The 17,086-nt window shown below is 41.4% G+C and overlaps 2 protein-coding genes across 2 annotated transcripts in view; both read right to left on the bottom strand.

Moving 5' to 3' along the window:
- LOC146983051 (neuronal-specific septin-3-like) overlaps positions 1-5,113 on the bottom strand; it is a 76,250-nt gene extending 71,137 nt beyond the window's left edge. Inside the window, exon 1 of the mRNA XM_085784399.1 lies at positions 4,765-5,113. Coding sequence (XP_085640525.1) covers positions 4,765-4,786 — 22 coding nt within the window. The 5' untranslated portion in view covers positions 4,787-5,113. The remainder of the gene's footprint in view (positions 1-4,764) is intronic.
- Positions 5,114-12,368: 7,255 nt separating this feature from the next.
- On the bottom strand, positions 12,369-14,654 carry LOC146983050 (uncharacterized). The gene is made up of 4 exons (XM_085784398.1): positions 14,558-14,654; positions 14,079-14,414; positions 13,462-13,601; positions 12,369-12,990 (listed from the first exon to the last, which is right to left on the bottom strand). Exons 1-4 carry the CDS (start codon positions 14,619-14,621, stop codon positions 12,907-12,909), a joined length of 624 nt encoding a protein of 207 aa, XP_085640524.1. The 5' UTR covers positions 14,622-14,654; the 3' UTR covers positions 12,369-12,906.
- Between the last annotated feature and the right edge of the window lie 2,432 nt (positions 14,655-17,086).

The following is a 17,086-nucleotide window of genomic DNA, read 5'->3' as shown; positions in this document are numbered from 1 at the left end:
CAACTGAACAACCAAATTGACCTTTTGATGAGCTGATGTCCCCCCGAGCTACTGTTGCAGCACCATTCAAATTTTCCGCTCTTGCACAACATTAAAGTTTACAGTTAAATCAGGTGATTCTTGGTATGAGCTGCAGGATTTCTAGATAGACAAAGGTAATCTTCAAATAAACCACTGACTCAGCTGAAAAGATGGACTGGTAACCGATTTTATCAGCTTTAGTTGGAAACCTAATTAGGCAAACATCAAGTCTGTGGTGAAAATGACTAAGGCCCTTTTCCTGGCTTAGTTGTTTTAAAGCAGAAATCCTGTAAAGAGTTGAGTGGACCCACACACAATTTCATTCATTTCAGTTGGTCGCAGTAACGCACCACAATGTTGTTTGCGTAGTGCAAGAGAGAGAAAGAGCAAGAGCAAGGCAGGAAAGTGTAGGAGTTCAGCGTCATTGGCTGTATTTGTAACACCAGGCCTCCTCGCACATCCTCCGTTCCAAAGACTTCATTTTGTTATCTGAAGCAAACGCAGTGAGGACAGTCTGCACAGATGCAAATGTTAAGCATCAGGCAGACATCCATTTAAAGTGGAACTATGCAAGTCGGTCGCTTTTTTGCTGTTTTGGTCGCTTTTTGTTTCCAGGGAGCTCCCCCTACAGTTTCTGGGTGCATATTTTCACTTTCATAAAAACTCACCGCTAACCCCCACCCAGCCATGTGTATTTCTTTATCCAACAAAGCTGGCAAGAAGGTAATCTGTGGAGCGATGCTTGTTTGTACTTTATTTGTCATTGCCATAATAACACAGTTATAAATAACAACAAGATATCGTTTAGAGGAACTAAATACTGCCGCAGAGCTATCATAGAGAGTGCAGAAAGTGCATGACATTAATGTTCAGAGGAGCCAAGCAGAAGTAAGTGCATTAAGTGCACTTACAGAGGTTACTCCGAAGCTGTTTAATTAAGGTGCAAATCTAGTATAGTTCCTCTTTAAGGATCCACAAGGTCCTTGCGAACATGGACGGATGATGACATCCATGTCATAGACCTACTGACCAAAGCAGACCCTTGATACCAAAGGGTATCGAGGGTCTGCTTTGATCAGTATGACATGGATGTCCATAGAGGGAATCAAAAAGTGGACTAATATTTACAAAAGCTTCCTACCATTACCTGTATCCCAACACGATATCATAGCATGAAATGCCAAGGGCCTCGGAGATACAGTAGCACTGGCCAAATGTTTAACATTTAAAGTGAAATTCCGGCGTAAGTGTAAACCATGGTCAAACACACCGTAACACCGAGTTAGACCCCCCCTCGAGAGATCAATTTGCCCGACCGCTACATTCACGAGATCCACCAACTTCAGCAAATACCGCAATATCGCCACACACGGCGCTGTCCGGATCCACTGTCTGACCGCAACCAAAACGCCACCATTTGCCCAAAATAATGCTCAGAACTGCACCAAATGTCATCAATAGTACACACAGGGTCCCAGCACGTAGTACGAGTTGTCAAACATCTGCTAGCTTTGCCTGTTTTCTTTAGCAAGGAGATGCAACTCAACTCACCTACTTCTCCTCCGGGAGCCGCTCGTTCGTGAGGAAGCCCTGACGAGTCGATCACCGAGTGCACCGGAGTTCCGCAGCTCAATCAACAATTACCTCATGGAAATACAATCAGAGTTTTTTTTTTTTATATCTTGCATATCACTTTATAACTATTATTATCGAGTGCTGGCCACGATATAGGCGCAAATGAGCATTTTTAAGAGCTGCGGAACTCCGGTGCACTCGGTGATCGACTCGTCAGGGCTTCCTCACGAACGAGCGGCTCCCGGAGGAGAAGTAGGTGAGTTGAGTTGCATCTCCTTGCTAAAGAAAACAGGCAAAGCTAGCAGATGTTTGACAACTCGTACTACGTGCTGGGACCCTGTGTGTACTATTGATGACATTTGGTGCAGTTCTGAGCATTATTTTGGGCAAATGGTGGCGTTTTGGTTGCGGTCAGACAGTGGATCCGGACAGCGCCGTGTGTGGCGATATTGCGGTATTTGCTGAAGTTGGTGGATCTCGTGAATGTAGCGGTCGGGCAAATTGATCTCTCGAGGGGGGGTCTAACTCGGTGTTACGGTGTGTTTGACCATGGTTTACACTTACGCCGGAATTTCACTTTAAGCATCTCCGTATAATATTGCTCTTATATTTTTGGTTTTGAACGTATCATACACTTGCAATTAAACTTAATATCGACTTCATGTGACAAAATTGTCAAAATTGAAATCAGTTGCAAAACCAGATTTTTACTAGCTAATGGAGATATACAGGTACAGGACATTTCGTAAATGTTTACAATTTGCCAGTAGATTGGTGCAGCTTCCCTAGACTTTTCTCATTGGCCTCTGATGCTCTTTTTAGTGTTATGCCCTAAACTCAAACCTGTAGCTCCATGACAGCACTAGTTTAGATCAGACCAAGCAGAGCACTGTACTGTACATGCATGTCCACGTGCTCCTGCTCCAATTCCTTATTAGTATCATTATTCACAGGCTTCTAGGAGGCCAAATTGAGGGTTAGACCATCCTCGGCATGCTCTGCAAGATGACAGGGCAAATATGTCTCAACACAGTTTATAGCTTGACTTTCAAGTTGCCATCTAACAATAGCTTTAGGCTCCAAATCAAAGCTTCACTGACTCTCCAGTATAAACAGACTAAAAGCCATAACGCAGCTCAGAGTGAAGCATTTGTCACACAGGTACAAGAAGTGGAATTAGGTGTGTGTGTGTGTGTGTGTGTGTGTGTGTGTGTGTGTGTGTGTGTGTGTGTGTGTGTGTGTGTGTGTGTTGAGTTAGGACATAAAAGCACATACCAGTAGGAGTGTACTTGGAAAATAATGACTCTGTGAGTGTGTGTGTTGGAGTGGGTTGTTATTCATACGGGTTACTCATTGATCCAGATGACTTGAGGGAGTGGTGTGCAAGGCAGGGATCGGCTCCACGAGCAGAGTTCATCTGCGAGGGGTTGCATGAGTGAACACAGGCACACACACACACACACACACACACACACACACACACACACACACACACATATATTCATGTATACAACACCCTGACACACTTTTTCTAAGCATAAGGTCTAAAACTCTAGCTTCAGCTGTGCCAAATGCATAATCAAGCAGTATATGTGTGTGTGTGTATGTGTGTGTGTTGGTGTGCGTATGTGAAAAGGCATTTGCGTACAAAACATACACACATGCTGACACAAAGGGTGACCTTCCTCTCTCAAAGTCACCCCCCCTCCACATCTCTGATGCCTGTCTAAACACCCCTACAAGTTAGAGAGGAGGGCCTTTACACACACACACACACACACACACACACACACACACACACATCAGACTACACACACATGCTTTGTTATTAAGACTATTCCCCGAGTGTAGCCCTGACAAAGAATGTGACAGCTCAACACACGTCGCACGGCAGAGGGAGAACACACACACACAGGAGGAGGAGGAGGAGGAGGAGGAGAGGCAGCATGACCCAACATGCACTTGGCTCCGATAGAAAACGGTCCGACGCTCCATCGCACAAAAGACTCAAGGAAGAGGAGCGGGGAAAGGCGGCATTCCCGGGGATAGGGTTGTGTACACTGGGCTGAGCCTGAGCTTAGGAAGGAGGGAGTGGGGGGGTCGGGGGGACGACGAAGATGGAAGTGATTGTAAGCACCTCTGGAAAAAGTGGTAGGGGGGGGGGGGAGGAGGGAGGAAGGAAGAATGAGAGGGATGCCACATGTAGCCTATAAGGATGTAGCTACACAGTAGTGATGGACTGGGGGTGCAGGTGACCAAGCAACCCTGCTGGTGGTGGTGGTTCATGTAAGCATCCTTCAAACAAACAGCCTCAGGGGGGCAAACATTCCTCTGCTGAAGTCTCTTTGAGCCAGGGGCAAGCGAGTGAAGACTTAACCTGCACAAATCAGTATCATCACAATTCAGTCTTCCATGAGTTGCAGCCAGGCGATCATGCCACATCACCTCCATAGATACAGTTTCGCAATACAACCACAATCAGATCCAGACAGTCCACAGATGAATTGAACGAGCAGGCCTGAGTTGGTTTAGTGCATCATTCATCGGGGCATTAGTGGGGAGGAGTGAAGGAACTGCACCATAAAACTGTCAATCAAACCAGATTAACAAACAATTTGTCTTATAATCAGAGTAAAAAGAGGCTTTAGCAGCAACTTTGAATTCAAGCAAAGCACACAGGTGGGTTTTTTTTCCATATTATTGTCACATGATAAAAACATTACATGTTTTGCCTGAGGACTTCAAGAAAAATGAGTCCAGCCAACTCACTGTCATGATGTCATATGTGTGAAGCTATAGGCTATCATCTTTGGCCTTTGGAGGCAGTGCCTGTAAGAAAATGTTTTATAGCCACACCCACAGATCCATGTGCCAGTGCTTTTGTGAAGCTAAAATGGAAATTCAAAAGTTTTTGAAAAGTTCACACCATCTTTGGAGTTAAATGAAAACACGTAGCAGGCAATTCACTGTTAATCCAGTTAAACATTTACCTGAAGTGGTTCAGTCATTTCGGTTTCTCTGTCACTGGCACATTGTCACATAGGCATCAGCCTTTTCACCAACAAGTTTAACACCGTCATGCACATCGGGTTGCAGCTCCACACTTTCATTTTCATCATATAAAAGACAATAAACACCATTAAGCATTGTCACGCAACGACAGCTTACCTTGGTATGAGGATTTCTTCATGGTTGTGGATGTTTTCCTCCTGTATTTCAATCTGGAAAGAAATTATCGGTTGTTGATCCGCTCCAGTTTCTAAGTTTGATCGTCAGGTGCACGTTTTTTTTTTTTTTTTTCGTAAACTTTCCAAGGGTGTTTCTCTTTGTGCGCTCCTCTCTCTCCTTCTCTGCCACCTCGGCTTTCCAAAGACGCACCTGAGCGCAGGTAAACTCACTCACTTCTCACTGAACTTCCTACACTTGTTTCCCAGTCTTTGCTTCCACTTGGATCCACTTGGGGAGACGATCGTGTTGGGAATGAATACAATCACACCTGCGCTCCTGACGCACGCCCAGTCCAGGAGCGGGAGTGGTTTACTGTTAGTGAGGGGGGCCTCTACACAGTGAAGCTGCTGCTATCTGTAAATCATATTTGCTGTGGATCTGTGGTTAAAAGAAAAGTAGCTATGTTAAGTAAAGTCAACAGTGCACAGGTCTGGTCTGTTGTTTAATTTAAAGGAGACACAAACCAACATGATAAGACACAATAATAGAAAATAACTGTTGGAAATCCCTCTCTTTGTGTGTATAGAGGATAGAGGAACCATATTTTGTGTGTGTGTGTGTGTGTGTGTGTGTGTGTGTGTGTGTAGTGTGGGGGAGTATAAGGAGACAATTTGTTAGCTACAAACCTTGGGTGGGTTGGTGGGTGGTGCCACATGTTGAGTTAGCCCACGTCTCTTTAAGTGTTCAGCTGTGCCCAGGGCCTTTAACCTTTTTGAATTCCACATGTCAAACTGTGGCAACCTGCTTCATGTTATTAAGACCTGAATTCACATCACCAGCCACAGAAAGCCTGAGCTCTGAGCTGCAGAGACCTCTAGTGGCTGCAGACCGGTCTCATTGTCATCATCTCATACTTTATGGTCTGTACTCAGCTGCAGCTCAACACAAGCCTTGACGCAGCAGTGACCTGTATCACTGAGGGCGTGCGCTAATCAATCATTCATTTCGATGTAGAATGATTCCTACTAAATTAAATGACACAGTAAATAGAAAGTCCATTTGAAGCATGTCCAGGTCATTCCCTGGAAGATCATTTGGAAAGCTAACATCAGTAGGCAGAGGCTAAGATTACAATGGAAAAACTGGCAAATACCTACTCTCATTAAAAGCTCAACAGAAACCGCCAACTTTATAAGTGCTTCACTCATTGGGTGCTTACCAGAACAGACTTGACTTCAAACAGGAACATCAGCAGCAGTTCTGTTCTGAAATGTGTTTTTCGGTAGCTTCATTAACTAAGAAAACGGAGTTTCCTGATGTTTCTCACAGAGACTTTACAGAGACACATCAGCACTGACTGAAGTGTGGGTGGACGTGTGAGATGTTTGACCCAGAAAAACAACCACCAACAGCAGATAGCAGTAGTGCCAGGCAGTAGTGTGAGTTTGCATTGTCATCAGACAGGACCCTTGCAGTAACAACTTTAGAGTTAGTGATCCTCTGGTTGGGCTGCTGCATGCAGGCATTTGTAACTTTTCTTGAAAGTTGCAACTAATATGATGCAACTTCACAAAAGTCATAAACTAGAGATGGGATTTATGGCTCTTTGAGGGGAGCCGGATCTTGGTGAGCCGTTCCTTTCAAAGAGCCGTTCAAAAAACTGGCTCATTTGACTGATTTTTTAAATATTTATTAAGTTTAAAGAAGCCAGCCTGGTGGTAACTCATTTTATCTTGGAAATAATGGGGTGAGATTTGGAACAAAATAATACAAAATTAGATATCCCACTAATATCTGAGTTTGCACGCCACTTACGTAGCCAATGGAGCAGCTTCAATTGACTGTTATGAACACACAGAGATGTTAAAAAAAAAAAAAAAGAACGGTTCCCAGCTGTGACTCGGTTCCCATCGTTCATGTTAACAAGCCGTTCAATAGAATCGGTTCGTTCGTGAACGTCACAACACTATCATAAACTGAAGTCTGTGATTCAGAAATGTAGAAATATAACATTAGCTACCCACCACATTGGTCATACTGTACCTGAGTAATGACTGAGCAATGGCAGCATTAACATCTAATTTTAATATTCCTGTCAGCGAGGGCAGTAACACATCTTGGTTATCACAAAACAAATTGATAAATGGGTTTGTCTTTCTGATTCTGAAAGGTAAATGCAGATGTTATACGAGACATCAATGAATACATCTAAGGACAAGAACGAATGCAGATGTTGAACAGATATTTTTTACCAATCATGTAATTTCAAAACCTTTGAGTGCATACTGGCTGGCTGGATAGGTAGCTATTAAAACAGACATTTAGTGAGAAGAAGATGTAGCTGAATAAGAAATTTGAAATGATCAGGTTGTTTGAAAAAGGTCTTTAATTGAAAGTTTGGGTTCCTGCAGTGAAAATAATATGCTCAGTGCTTTTTTCTGTAGCTCTAATGCTTCTAATGTGGGATGCCTTAAATGACAACATCAAGTTACATGAACTAGATAATATGCCATAACTGCCAACTCAGAGGTTAAGTGGCTCTGTGTAGGCTACCACATGTATCGAAAAAGTGCTCTTATCTATATAAGTGTATATCTGCAAGAGGCGGCCACATACTGTAACTTATGTCCCAACTTCCACTTAAGTTATCTACAAAATAAGATTTTTGTTTATGTTTTTATCCAACTAGATTAACTTCTCACAGTTAATGATTTGTAATACTGATGACTGTCCCTGAGAGGCAGCTGCTGATCTAATCAATATCACAGACTTTTTGATTGAGATGATGCCACCAAAACCCAGTCCATATCCATACACATGGATGCAACCTCTGAGATGTCGCCCAAAGGTTTCTTGAGAGCGGTTCGGTCACCATCTTGGCTGTGCCTGGACTTCACTTAACTCCCAGAAAATGCACAAATTATGCTAAAATAAACAAAAATATACACCATGTACAGCTGCCATTAAAACTTTTCATCTCCAGAGGTTGGTGGTGATGATTGCTTATCTGCAAAGGACATCATATTATTCAGATACAAGAAAGCAAGTGATAGAAATAATAACAGAACTTTCCACCACAAGATGCAGCATCTAGGAATAAAGGCTGATTTAAGTGACGGTTGAAAAAATTGAATTATGGCCTTATCCGTCTATAACTGGACAACTAAAGTGTGTGTAAACGCGTTAATCCGACTATGACTGACAGCCCGAGGCCCAACCCGAGCCAAATCTTTTGTATTTCCAGCCCCAACTATTAGTTGAACTATTAGGTGACAGAAAAGTCCACCAGAAAGGGGTCTGCATTAACCCACTGAAACGACAAAAAAACTTACAAACAGCTCCTTTATGTAAGGGGAAAGATTGCTCAGTGAATCATAAATATTAGTGTTTAGTGTTAGATTGGCAGCTTTGGTGTATTAGCCTATATGATAGGTTTTTTTGACAAACAAAAGTTTAGAAGTGATACATGCAGCACAAATGACCTATAAGCTCTAAAAGGCTGACATTTGTGGAGTGGCCTGCATGACCACATCCCATGAAAAAAATGAGTCAGTGTGAAACTTCTCACATTTGCTTATTGGCCAGAAAACATATGGGCCAGGTCCATCTCACTAAATTAAAACTTTTTTTTTTTTTTTTTTTTTAATGATATGACTTCCATGGGAAACAATAATCAGATCATTTGAAACTAGACGCTTTGGCTCCAAAACGTTTTTCACCTCACACCTGCCTACACTTCTGCAGTAAAAGCACCGAGTGAATGTCAAAGTTTCCGCTCTTTACTTGTCACAGAATACAGATTCTGACAAATACTGTAAAAGCTCAAAAACATGTGAAGTGAGTAATAATGCCTCATTTCAAGTTAACGGTTGAACCCCTTGATCAGCAACACCTGCGTGTATGGATCATTAAACTTGATGTGTGGGCCTCTCAGTATAGCTTACATCAAAACAGCACATCTGTGATTGTGGCTTCTGTAGTGTATATACCACACTTCCAACTAAATATGGCATATCCTCTGTTGTTGTAAACACGATTCACTTTACCTATTGACAGTGTGGCGGGTTGTTATCTGTTAGGTTCAGACATACCTTATCATCTGGTGTTTCCTGTCAAGTTATGACAGGTATAGACACTGCTGCAGTTGCACAACGTTTCCTGCATTTGCACTTTGTATCAGTACAAACAAGAGGATTAAATGCAGCAGTTTACTAGATGGAGCCAAGCGACATTGTGGTCTAGACGGTCTTGTCGTCGTGGCCGTATGTTGTTTTTCAAGCAAGAGGGGGTCTTTATTTCCGTTTGCGCGCTAACGCTCACCTCAAAGCACAGTTTCCATTCCTCGCTGGACTACAAGTTCTTCTAAGTCGTCCCCTACACTCATACACATACAGCAACTTGAACACTTGTACCAGAATACTCTGACACTTGCCCCACAAACAAGCGTAAACACACACTTCACACTCCTAGGCCTTGGCTGATCTTTGCTGCCTCGTCAAGGGGAAAAAGTCACAGCTTGTGACCACACAGACTCACCGCAACGCTCAAGTAAACATTCAGCTTTTGCATGGCCTGCATTTCCTTTTCTTTTCTTTTTCTTTTTGCCTTATATTTTAATGTTGACTCATTCGACACCTCTAGGCCCATCCGGTTGGATGCAACTTGTCTTGACTTAAATAGTTTTAACTGTTCCTTGATTTACAGTGTTTGAAGATGCTGTGTTTGCATTAGTGAACACACGCACTAGGCTCAACTTAATAAATTATTGTACTGTTTTTTTAAAAGCTTGTTTCTTCAAATCAGGTTAAAAAAAACTTTGAAAAGATTTGTTTTAAAAGAACTTCAAAAAGATTTTTTTTTTAAAAGAACTTCAAAAACATTTTTCTAAATTCTCCTGAGTTATAGGAAAGAGGCAGCATGCCAGGCTATAGTTGAATTAACCTCAAACCCCTTTATGGTAAGTTGGATGTGACTGAATCTGTGTAGTTAAACAATAAATAGCTCTGTATGACTTAATTGTGCCTGTGGGTAGTTTAACAGGAAGTCAATTTCAAATAGATTTACAGTATAACCTACATGCAACTGACTCATGATGTTCTTGCTCTTTCAGTTCTTCAAATGATCTCAGTGCTGTTATGTTGCTAATCGATCACCAAGCTGGAGATTTACACTCTTCCTCAGAACTGGAAAACATCACTTATACCTAAACCCAACATTTATTTTCTGCTATATAGACAGTGAATGTTTTTACGGTCACACTCAAACTATTACTACTATTACTATTACTACTACTACTTTCCTTTTCACCCAAGCATTTAACCTCCCCTACCCTAGGTTTTTTTTTTTTTTTGTGTGCCTTATGTATTTTACTGTATCTGTAAAGCGTCTTTGGGTCACTGTAAAAGCGCTATACAAAATAAATGAATTATTATTATTATTATTATTTATTTATGCCTTTGATTGATATTAAAGGGATAGTTCAACATTTTGGGAAATTGGCCCATTGCCATAATCCCTATGGTTTTAGGAGTAGGTTCGTTACCTTTTTTTTCCCCAAGTATATTTTTTGGGGCTTTTTCGCCTTTAATGGACAGGAGTGTTGTGAAAGAGACAGGAAATGGGACAGAGTTGTTTTCAAGTCAGTTTTGCATGAATTTACCTCGAAAACGACTCCATCTCGTAACGTTCCGTTATTATCTCATAGCGTGGTGAATGTGCAGGTCACAACTTGTCCACGAGAGTGTTTTGGAGTTGTTGGATTGTGTATTTGATGAGGTTGATGAGGGCTCGTGGCTCTGCTCCGTTGTTCTAAAAATAGCTTGCACCGACAATTAAAGGTAACCAACCTAAAACTATAAGGATTATGACAATGTTGAACTATCCCTTTAAGAATAATATTAAAGCAGAAGTAAGCGATATTTTTGTGTTAATATAAGTCTTAAATAGTTGTATCTTCCGACAGCAATCACTTATATAGAGTGTTTGGTCTGAAACACGGGTCTGTCAGTCACTCTGCTCTGCTGTAAGCCGAGGAGAAAACTTCCTTGTATCCTACAACCTTTATCCAATGAGGAGAGAGAACGGCATAAAGGGGCGGGTCCTCTCTGTGTGTGCAGCCAAGGGATGCGCGTGAATGTGGTGACGTAGGGACGAGGGCGGGGACTGCTAACTCCATCTGCTGACAGGAAGTTAGCCAAAACCACCAGATCACTTACTTCTGCTTTAAGATTAATCACGAGAAAGAAAATCACATTCTTAAGAAGAAGCGTTAGCAATTCATTTCCATGTCTGTATTTTCTTATTCTTTTTTTTTTTTTTAATTTTTATGTATTTTTGGGGGTTGTTGCCTTTAACTGATGGGATAGTTGAGACAGACATGGGGAGGCACAGAGAGGGGGAATGACATGCAGCAAAGGGCTACTGGGGAATTCGAACGGGGGCTGAGTGCAGCAAGGACTACGGGGCTTCTGCTCAACCCTGTGAGCTATACGATGCCCCAAACTGTGTGTATGATTAACCCTTGGACTGTACAGAGTGAACAAAGGGTCATTAATGTAAATGTCCTCCACCCTGGTTTTTCATTTTCATTCTTTCTCTACTACTCTTCTTGTTCTTCTTCTCTTCTTTTCTTCTTTAGCAAACAGCAAAAAATTAGGGTCGGTCTGCCTTTATTTCTTTATTATAAAATTAGAAAAGAACGTCTTATTTTCTTAAAGGGATAGTTCACCCTAGAATGATATTTCGCTCATTATCTACTCACCCTCATGTTGACTAAGGGCTGGAAGAAGTTTCAGAGTCCACCGTCCCTTCTCTGAGTTACAGGGGGTCTTGGCGTAGCAGTGCATGTCCATATAACGGTTGCAAAGGGACACCAGAGCTCTTCGTAAAAAAAACACACACAAAAAAACATCCAAATACCTCCATGATGCTCGTATGTAATGTCCGTCTTGTGCTGAAGCCCCAAATTGCGTAATTGTCCCGAAAAAAATTAAATAAGTCTATATTTTAAGCTTGTTTGTAGCGGAAGCTTCTCGAAGCTCCTCTTCCTGGTCCGTCCAAATCTCGCGTGATTTGCGCCGGCGTCAGTGCGGTTACTGCAAATCACGCGAGATTTGGACGGACCAGGAAGAGGAGCTTCGAGAAGCTTCCGCTACAAACAAGCTTAAAATATAGACTTATTTAATTTTTACGCAATTACGCAATTTGGGGCTTCAGCACAAGACGGACATTACATACGAGCATCATGGAGGTATTTGGATGATTTTTGTGTGTGTTTTTTTACGAAGAGCTCTGGTGTCCCTTTACAACCGTTGCATTGAAATGCACTGCTACGCCAAGACCCCCTGTAACTCAGAGAAGGGACGGTGGACTCTGAAACTTCTTCCAGCCCTTAGTCAACATGAGGGTGAGTAGATAATGAGTGAAATATCATTCTAGGGTGAACTATCCCTTTAACTTCTGTATGACCTTGCATCTCCTTTTCAACTGACTTCACATCATTTTCGTGTTATTTCATCATGGGATGATGGTTAGAAATAAATGGTTTATAACACACTTGAAGATGATTTCTATGTTTCTATGTTTATTGATAAAAAGGCAAATCAGGTTAAGAATTGCTACATCAAATTTATTGTTTTACATAAAGTAAATGCAAGTTTCACTTTTTGCTATTACATTTAATTGTATCTATATACACAGTATATATGACTTTAAAAAGAACCCCACTTTTTATTTATTACGATAAATCATCTGAATGATGGTCTAAAATTTACATGAAATTACAAGAAATTGTTGAAATTAAAGAACACATATTTACATTAAAAACATTTCAACAAACAAAAAATCCATTTCAGTTTTTTTTTGCCATTCAAAGATTATTTTCAAAGTTGTGGAGTTATGTATTTTATACATTGTCTGTGTATAATCTTCTGTGGTGATCTAGCTCTCCCTGTGCTGTTCCTCTTTGCAAATCACACACTGTCTTGTCTTTACTCATTTTCAGTGTCTTAGATTAGACACAAATAGACTTGAAGACACATCAGACCATGTTGAAGCAGTTCAAGTTCCTGCAACGCCTCACATGCATCACTTTGTACCTCAGCGGTGCAGAGTTTCAGGTTACACTCTTGCAGGCTCACATCTTCACGGCCGCCTTCCACGCATGTCCTCATAAACATCATTGGTGGGGACCGTCGATGGTTTCACTGTAGAGCATAACTTCTTGGTCTGGTAACAACAGAAATTGTGGGATTGTGGGATTAACATATGATCTTACAATAAGTTGTGTGATTTTTACACTCTGTATTTAATTACACTCTTGTCAGGTATGTTTTAAAACCAATATCAATATGTGATATGAATATGACAAATAATGTATCAGTCTAGTATCTATAATTCTTTCATTCACAAAGACTGAAATATGACAGTTTCTAGAGGGGTGAATGTAAACAAGTGTTGAATATCTGCTGTACATGGCAATGGTGGGTGTGTCACTTTGTATTTAAAATGTACTTGCACAAATGATGTTGTATTACACTGAAACAGGATTCAGGTTTTGTTTTGAATGAGTGCTGTAGCCTACAAGTGTAACAGGAAAATGTGGTGTTAAGAATAGCTGGAACAACTCACACCTTGTGAGTCAAAGCAACAATCAAATAGTAACAGAAGCACACACTAATTAAATCTCACATGAGGTACCTTGAAAAACATCCATGCGAGGGCGACCACGATGCAGAGCAGCACCGAAACAGCGACCACAACACACACCAGGACCAGATTTAGATGTCGTGTTTCACACCCCTGACCTGGATCATCAGACTCAGCTCTCACCATCTCATCTAGAAATGAAGGAGATAGTTTCATTATAATAACAAACATGTTGTCTGGTTTATGTTTAAAAGCATGATCATAAATGCATGTTATCTAATAGAATAAAAAGAAAAAAAGAAAAAAAAACACATTGTCAAATACATAATATTAATGAAATTTCAGCTCCAGAGGTTGGTGATAGGACATCAGAACAAATGGATTGTGTGCCCATTTTTTAAAGGAAGTCACACAACAGAAGTAAAATACCGCAACGTTGACTAAATAAAAGAGCTTCAAGTGAGTGTGGGAGCAAGTGTTGATTTTTTATGTTGAACTAGACTTTTCGGTGGGCATGGACTGGAATAACTGTGTATGTCACCTTAAATTCACCTACATTCATACCGTCCCGTTGGAATTGAGAAGAAAGTGTGTCCAATTGAATAATGACATGGTTCCTTTGTAAGCTCAATAGTTTTTGTGGCAAAATCAAAATAGATGAGACTCACCCCTCACCACCAGGAGCACAGATCCTTCGCCTTTTACTGGCTTCTTCGCCATGTGCTCCTCCAAGTCCAAGTACATGTACACACACCAGTAGGCCCCCGTGTCAGCAGAGCTCAGGTTTTTGATGAGAAAGTCCATGTTGGGAAATTGTCCATTTAACTGAAGTCTGTGTTTGAATTCCTCTGCAATGTTGTTTTTATCTGATCGATGAGCCTTATAAAAGATCTCAACCTCCTCATTGAGACCCTTCTTCAAAGCCAGGAAACTGACTGTTTTCGTCACCCTGCACTGGATAGTGAGGTCTTCTCCAGGATTTTTCCATATCACTGCACTGCTTTCTACATATAGAAACAGAGACACACACAGCAGCACAGTCATCCAATTTCATCTCAGTTTACTCTTGATAACGTTTTATGAATCCATGCCTTACTTTGAAAACAAAAGTTTCTTTTACGGTACTAATGCATGTAATCGGCCTTACCTGGGCCACACAGGGCTGTGGAGGTGAGACAAAGGAGGGTTAAGAGCTCTATCCAGACAGACATGCTGACAGCGCAAGGTTACTTCGAGTACTAACTGCAGTGGGAAATGTGGGTGTTTTCATCTGCACTATACGTGACACGTGATGTGACCTACAAAATGTAGGTTACAGATACACAGCAAACAGGATATGAGATAAAGTAGAAAGAAATCCATGTAACTTTATGTTTCCAAACTAATTAGTTTAATTCCAAACTTAAGTTCAGTGGTAAAAGGGAGAGATTTTAGTTCAGGGATAAAAAATAAAATAAAATAAAATAAAAATCATTTGTGCATTGATAATAAAAAGAGTATTTTGTGTCAATATTTTCAGCTAAACAGTGACAGTCTGTTCACCGCAGACATGCTGACACTGAGATTAATATGAATTTCACGTGAAAGTCACGTTCTTAAGGAAGTTTTAGCAAGCGGATTCACTTCCATCTCTGTATTTTCTTCTTCTTCTTTTCTAAACCACTTTTTTTAGGGCTTTTTGCTTCTAATTAGGATAGTTGAGAGAGATGGGAAAGTGGGAGGCAGAGGGGGAATGACATGCAGCAAAGGGCCACTGGGGGATTTGAACCAGGGCCGGCTGCACTGTAGCCTCTGTGTATGGGGCACATGCTCAACCCAGTGAGCTGAACAGGGCCTGATATCTATGTTTTAAAATGTTTTCTAACCAAAGAACAATATGTGGGCCTGTTGTAGTGTGTTTGGTGGCTAAAACTAAAACTTGTGTGTTTCAATGTGAGAGCAGGTGTTATAATCAGAACTAAATACACTGATGAGGCCTCACGGTTGGGCATTGGCACTGGTTGATGTGTTTTACTCAGCTTTGCTACAGGCTGAGTGGAGTGCTGCTGTTTTTCAGTGCCCCCTAGTGGCTGGAGAATCAATTTGGGAGTTAACCACAACAACAGATACTTCCATGCTAGGACGAACAGGGTGTCCAGTATAATACAGGAGGTGATATTTACACATGAACACATAATTGGTTTATAACACACTAAAATGTAGTTGGCAGCAGATGAAAGTGTTTATTAATGCATCGTGTCAAATGGAGAGTGACACTAAAGTTAAACAAAGTTGTCATGATGTAAAGTAAGTCTTCACTGGAGCAGTAGTACTCATCGTTTAAAAATCCTGCACCATAATAAAGACTCATTAGGCTGATAAAACAACAATACAGTTAAATATGATGTTATAATGTTCACATAGTGTTTATCACTGTTATACAGGAGGTTAGGGCTTAACTTGACCTGCACAAGCAAAGAACAAAATATTGCAGCTCATATCTCCAAACAAGCTTCTCCATGAAGCAGACCCTGTGACTGGACGCAGCGAGCAGCAGACAGTGTAACTGAAACCAGTTTCCTCATCCTCACCACCTCCTTGAAAACCACTAATATATACACCACCGTGATGGAGGTAAACATTGCAGCCACACTCTCAACAAAAAGGTCCTCATCTGTCACACATCACCCTCCATTTCTGTCTCATTGGCTTCCATTAAAATGTAGAATTGATTTCAAACAAAGCCCGGTCCCTGCAGAGCCTTTATTCAGGCCGATCAGCTGATCAGGGCTTTATTTTCTGTTCCCTGTTGCTGAAAACTCCTCTCTTTGACTAGTTCTGGACCATGGCATGGAGTTGGTATAAAACAAAATATCCAACAGTATTGTGAAAGGACAGGTGGGGAACTGATGACACAGTAAAACCATAGTGGTGTAGTACTGCTGATAAAGCTTTAGTTAGGTAGGCCGACACACCATGACCATACTGAGATGACCTCAACAAAATCCATTAAGTTGTCACCGTCCTGGGAGAATAGTAAACACAACATCAATAACATCAATGCAGGCTTTCACAGTCTTTGGGGATGAGTAATAATAATAAAAGAAAACACACACACCCACCCCCTGCTGTCTCTGCCTCTCCCTCTGGGACGCAGTGAAACAGTCCCAGTGCATCCCAGCGCTCTTTGCTCCATTACTTCCCGTCCTCCAGTCTCATCCGGTTAAGGAGGTACAATGTGAGCTGGAGCAGACGCAGCAAGGAGGGCTTTTTGCTTTCTTTCTTTTTCTTTTTTTTTTAATGCTGCCTTTGTCGCTACGGAAACGGCCCTGTCCAGCTGCCAACCAGTGCTTCCTGTGCAGAGCTCCTAGTGGGTGGATGGGAGGAGGCGTTACGACAGTGAGAATGTCAGATAATGAAGAGGATCTGTCTCTGGTCCCAGAGGAGACAGGAAGAGAGTGAGAAACACAACAGAGGAATATTTAATATAATTTATATTTCTTGTTTTATACAGACAATAGAGCACATATGACTGGTGTTAGGATACTAATCAAGACAGTGTGGTGTGTGGTGTGTGTGTGTGTGTTTCCCTCCATTCTTCCTTTAGCCTGTGCAGGGAAGTTGCTGAGTCAGAGCAGCATGACTGAATCGGTGGGTATTGATTGACTGATTGTTTGCCATGTCTCTCAGAGATGAC

The sequence above is a fragment of the Trachurus japonicus genome, chromosome 8 (assembly GCF_045865225.1).
Source record: "Trachurus japonicus isolate A0001 chromosome 8, Traja_1.0".
NCBI lineage: Eukaryota > Metazoa > Chordata > Actinopteri > Carangiformes > Carangidae > Trachurus > Trachurus japonicus.
The sequence above is the reverse complement of the archived record's forward strand: the minus strand, read 5'-3'. Positions and strand labels throughout refer to the sequence as shown.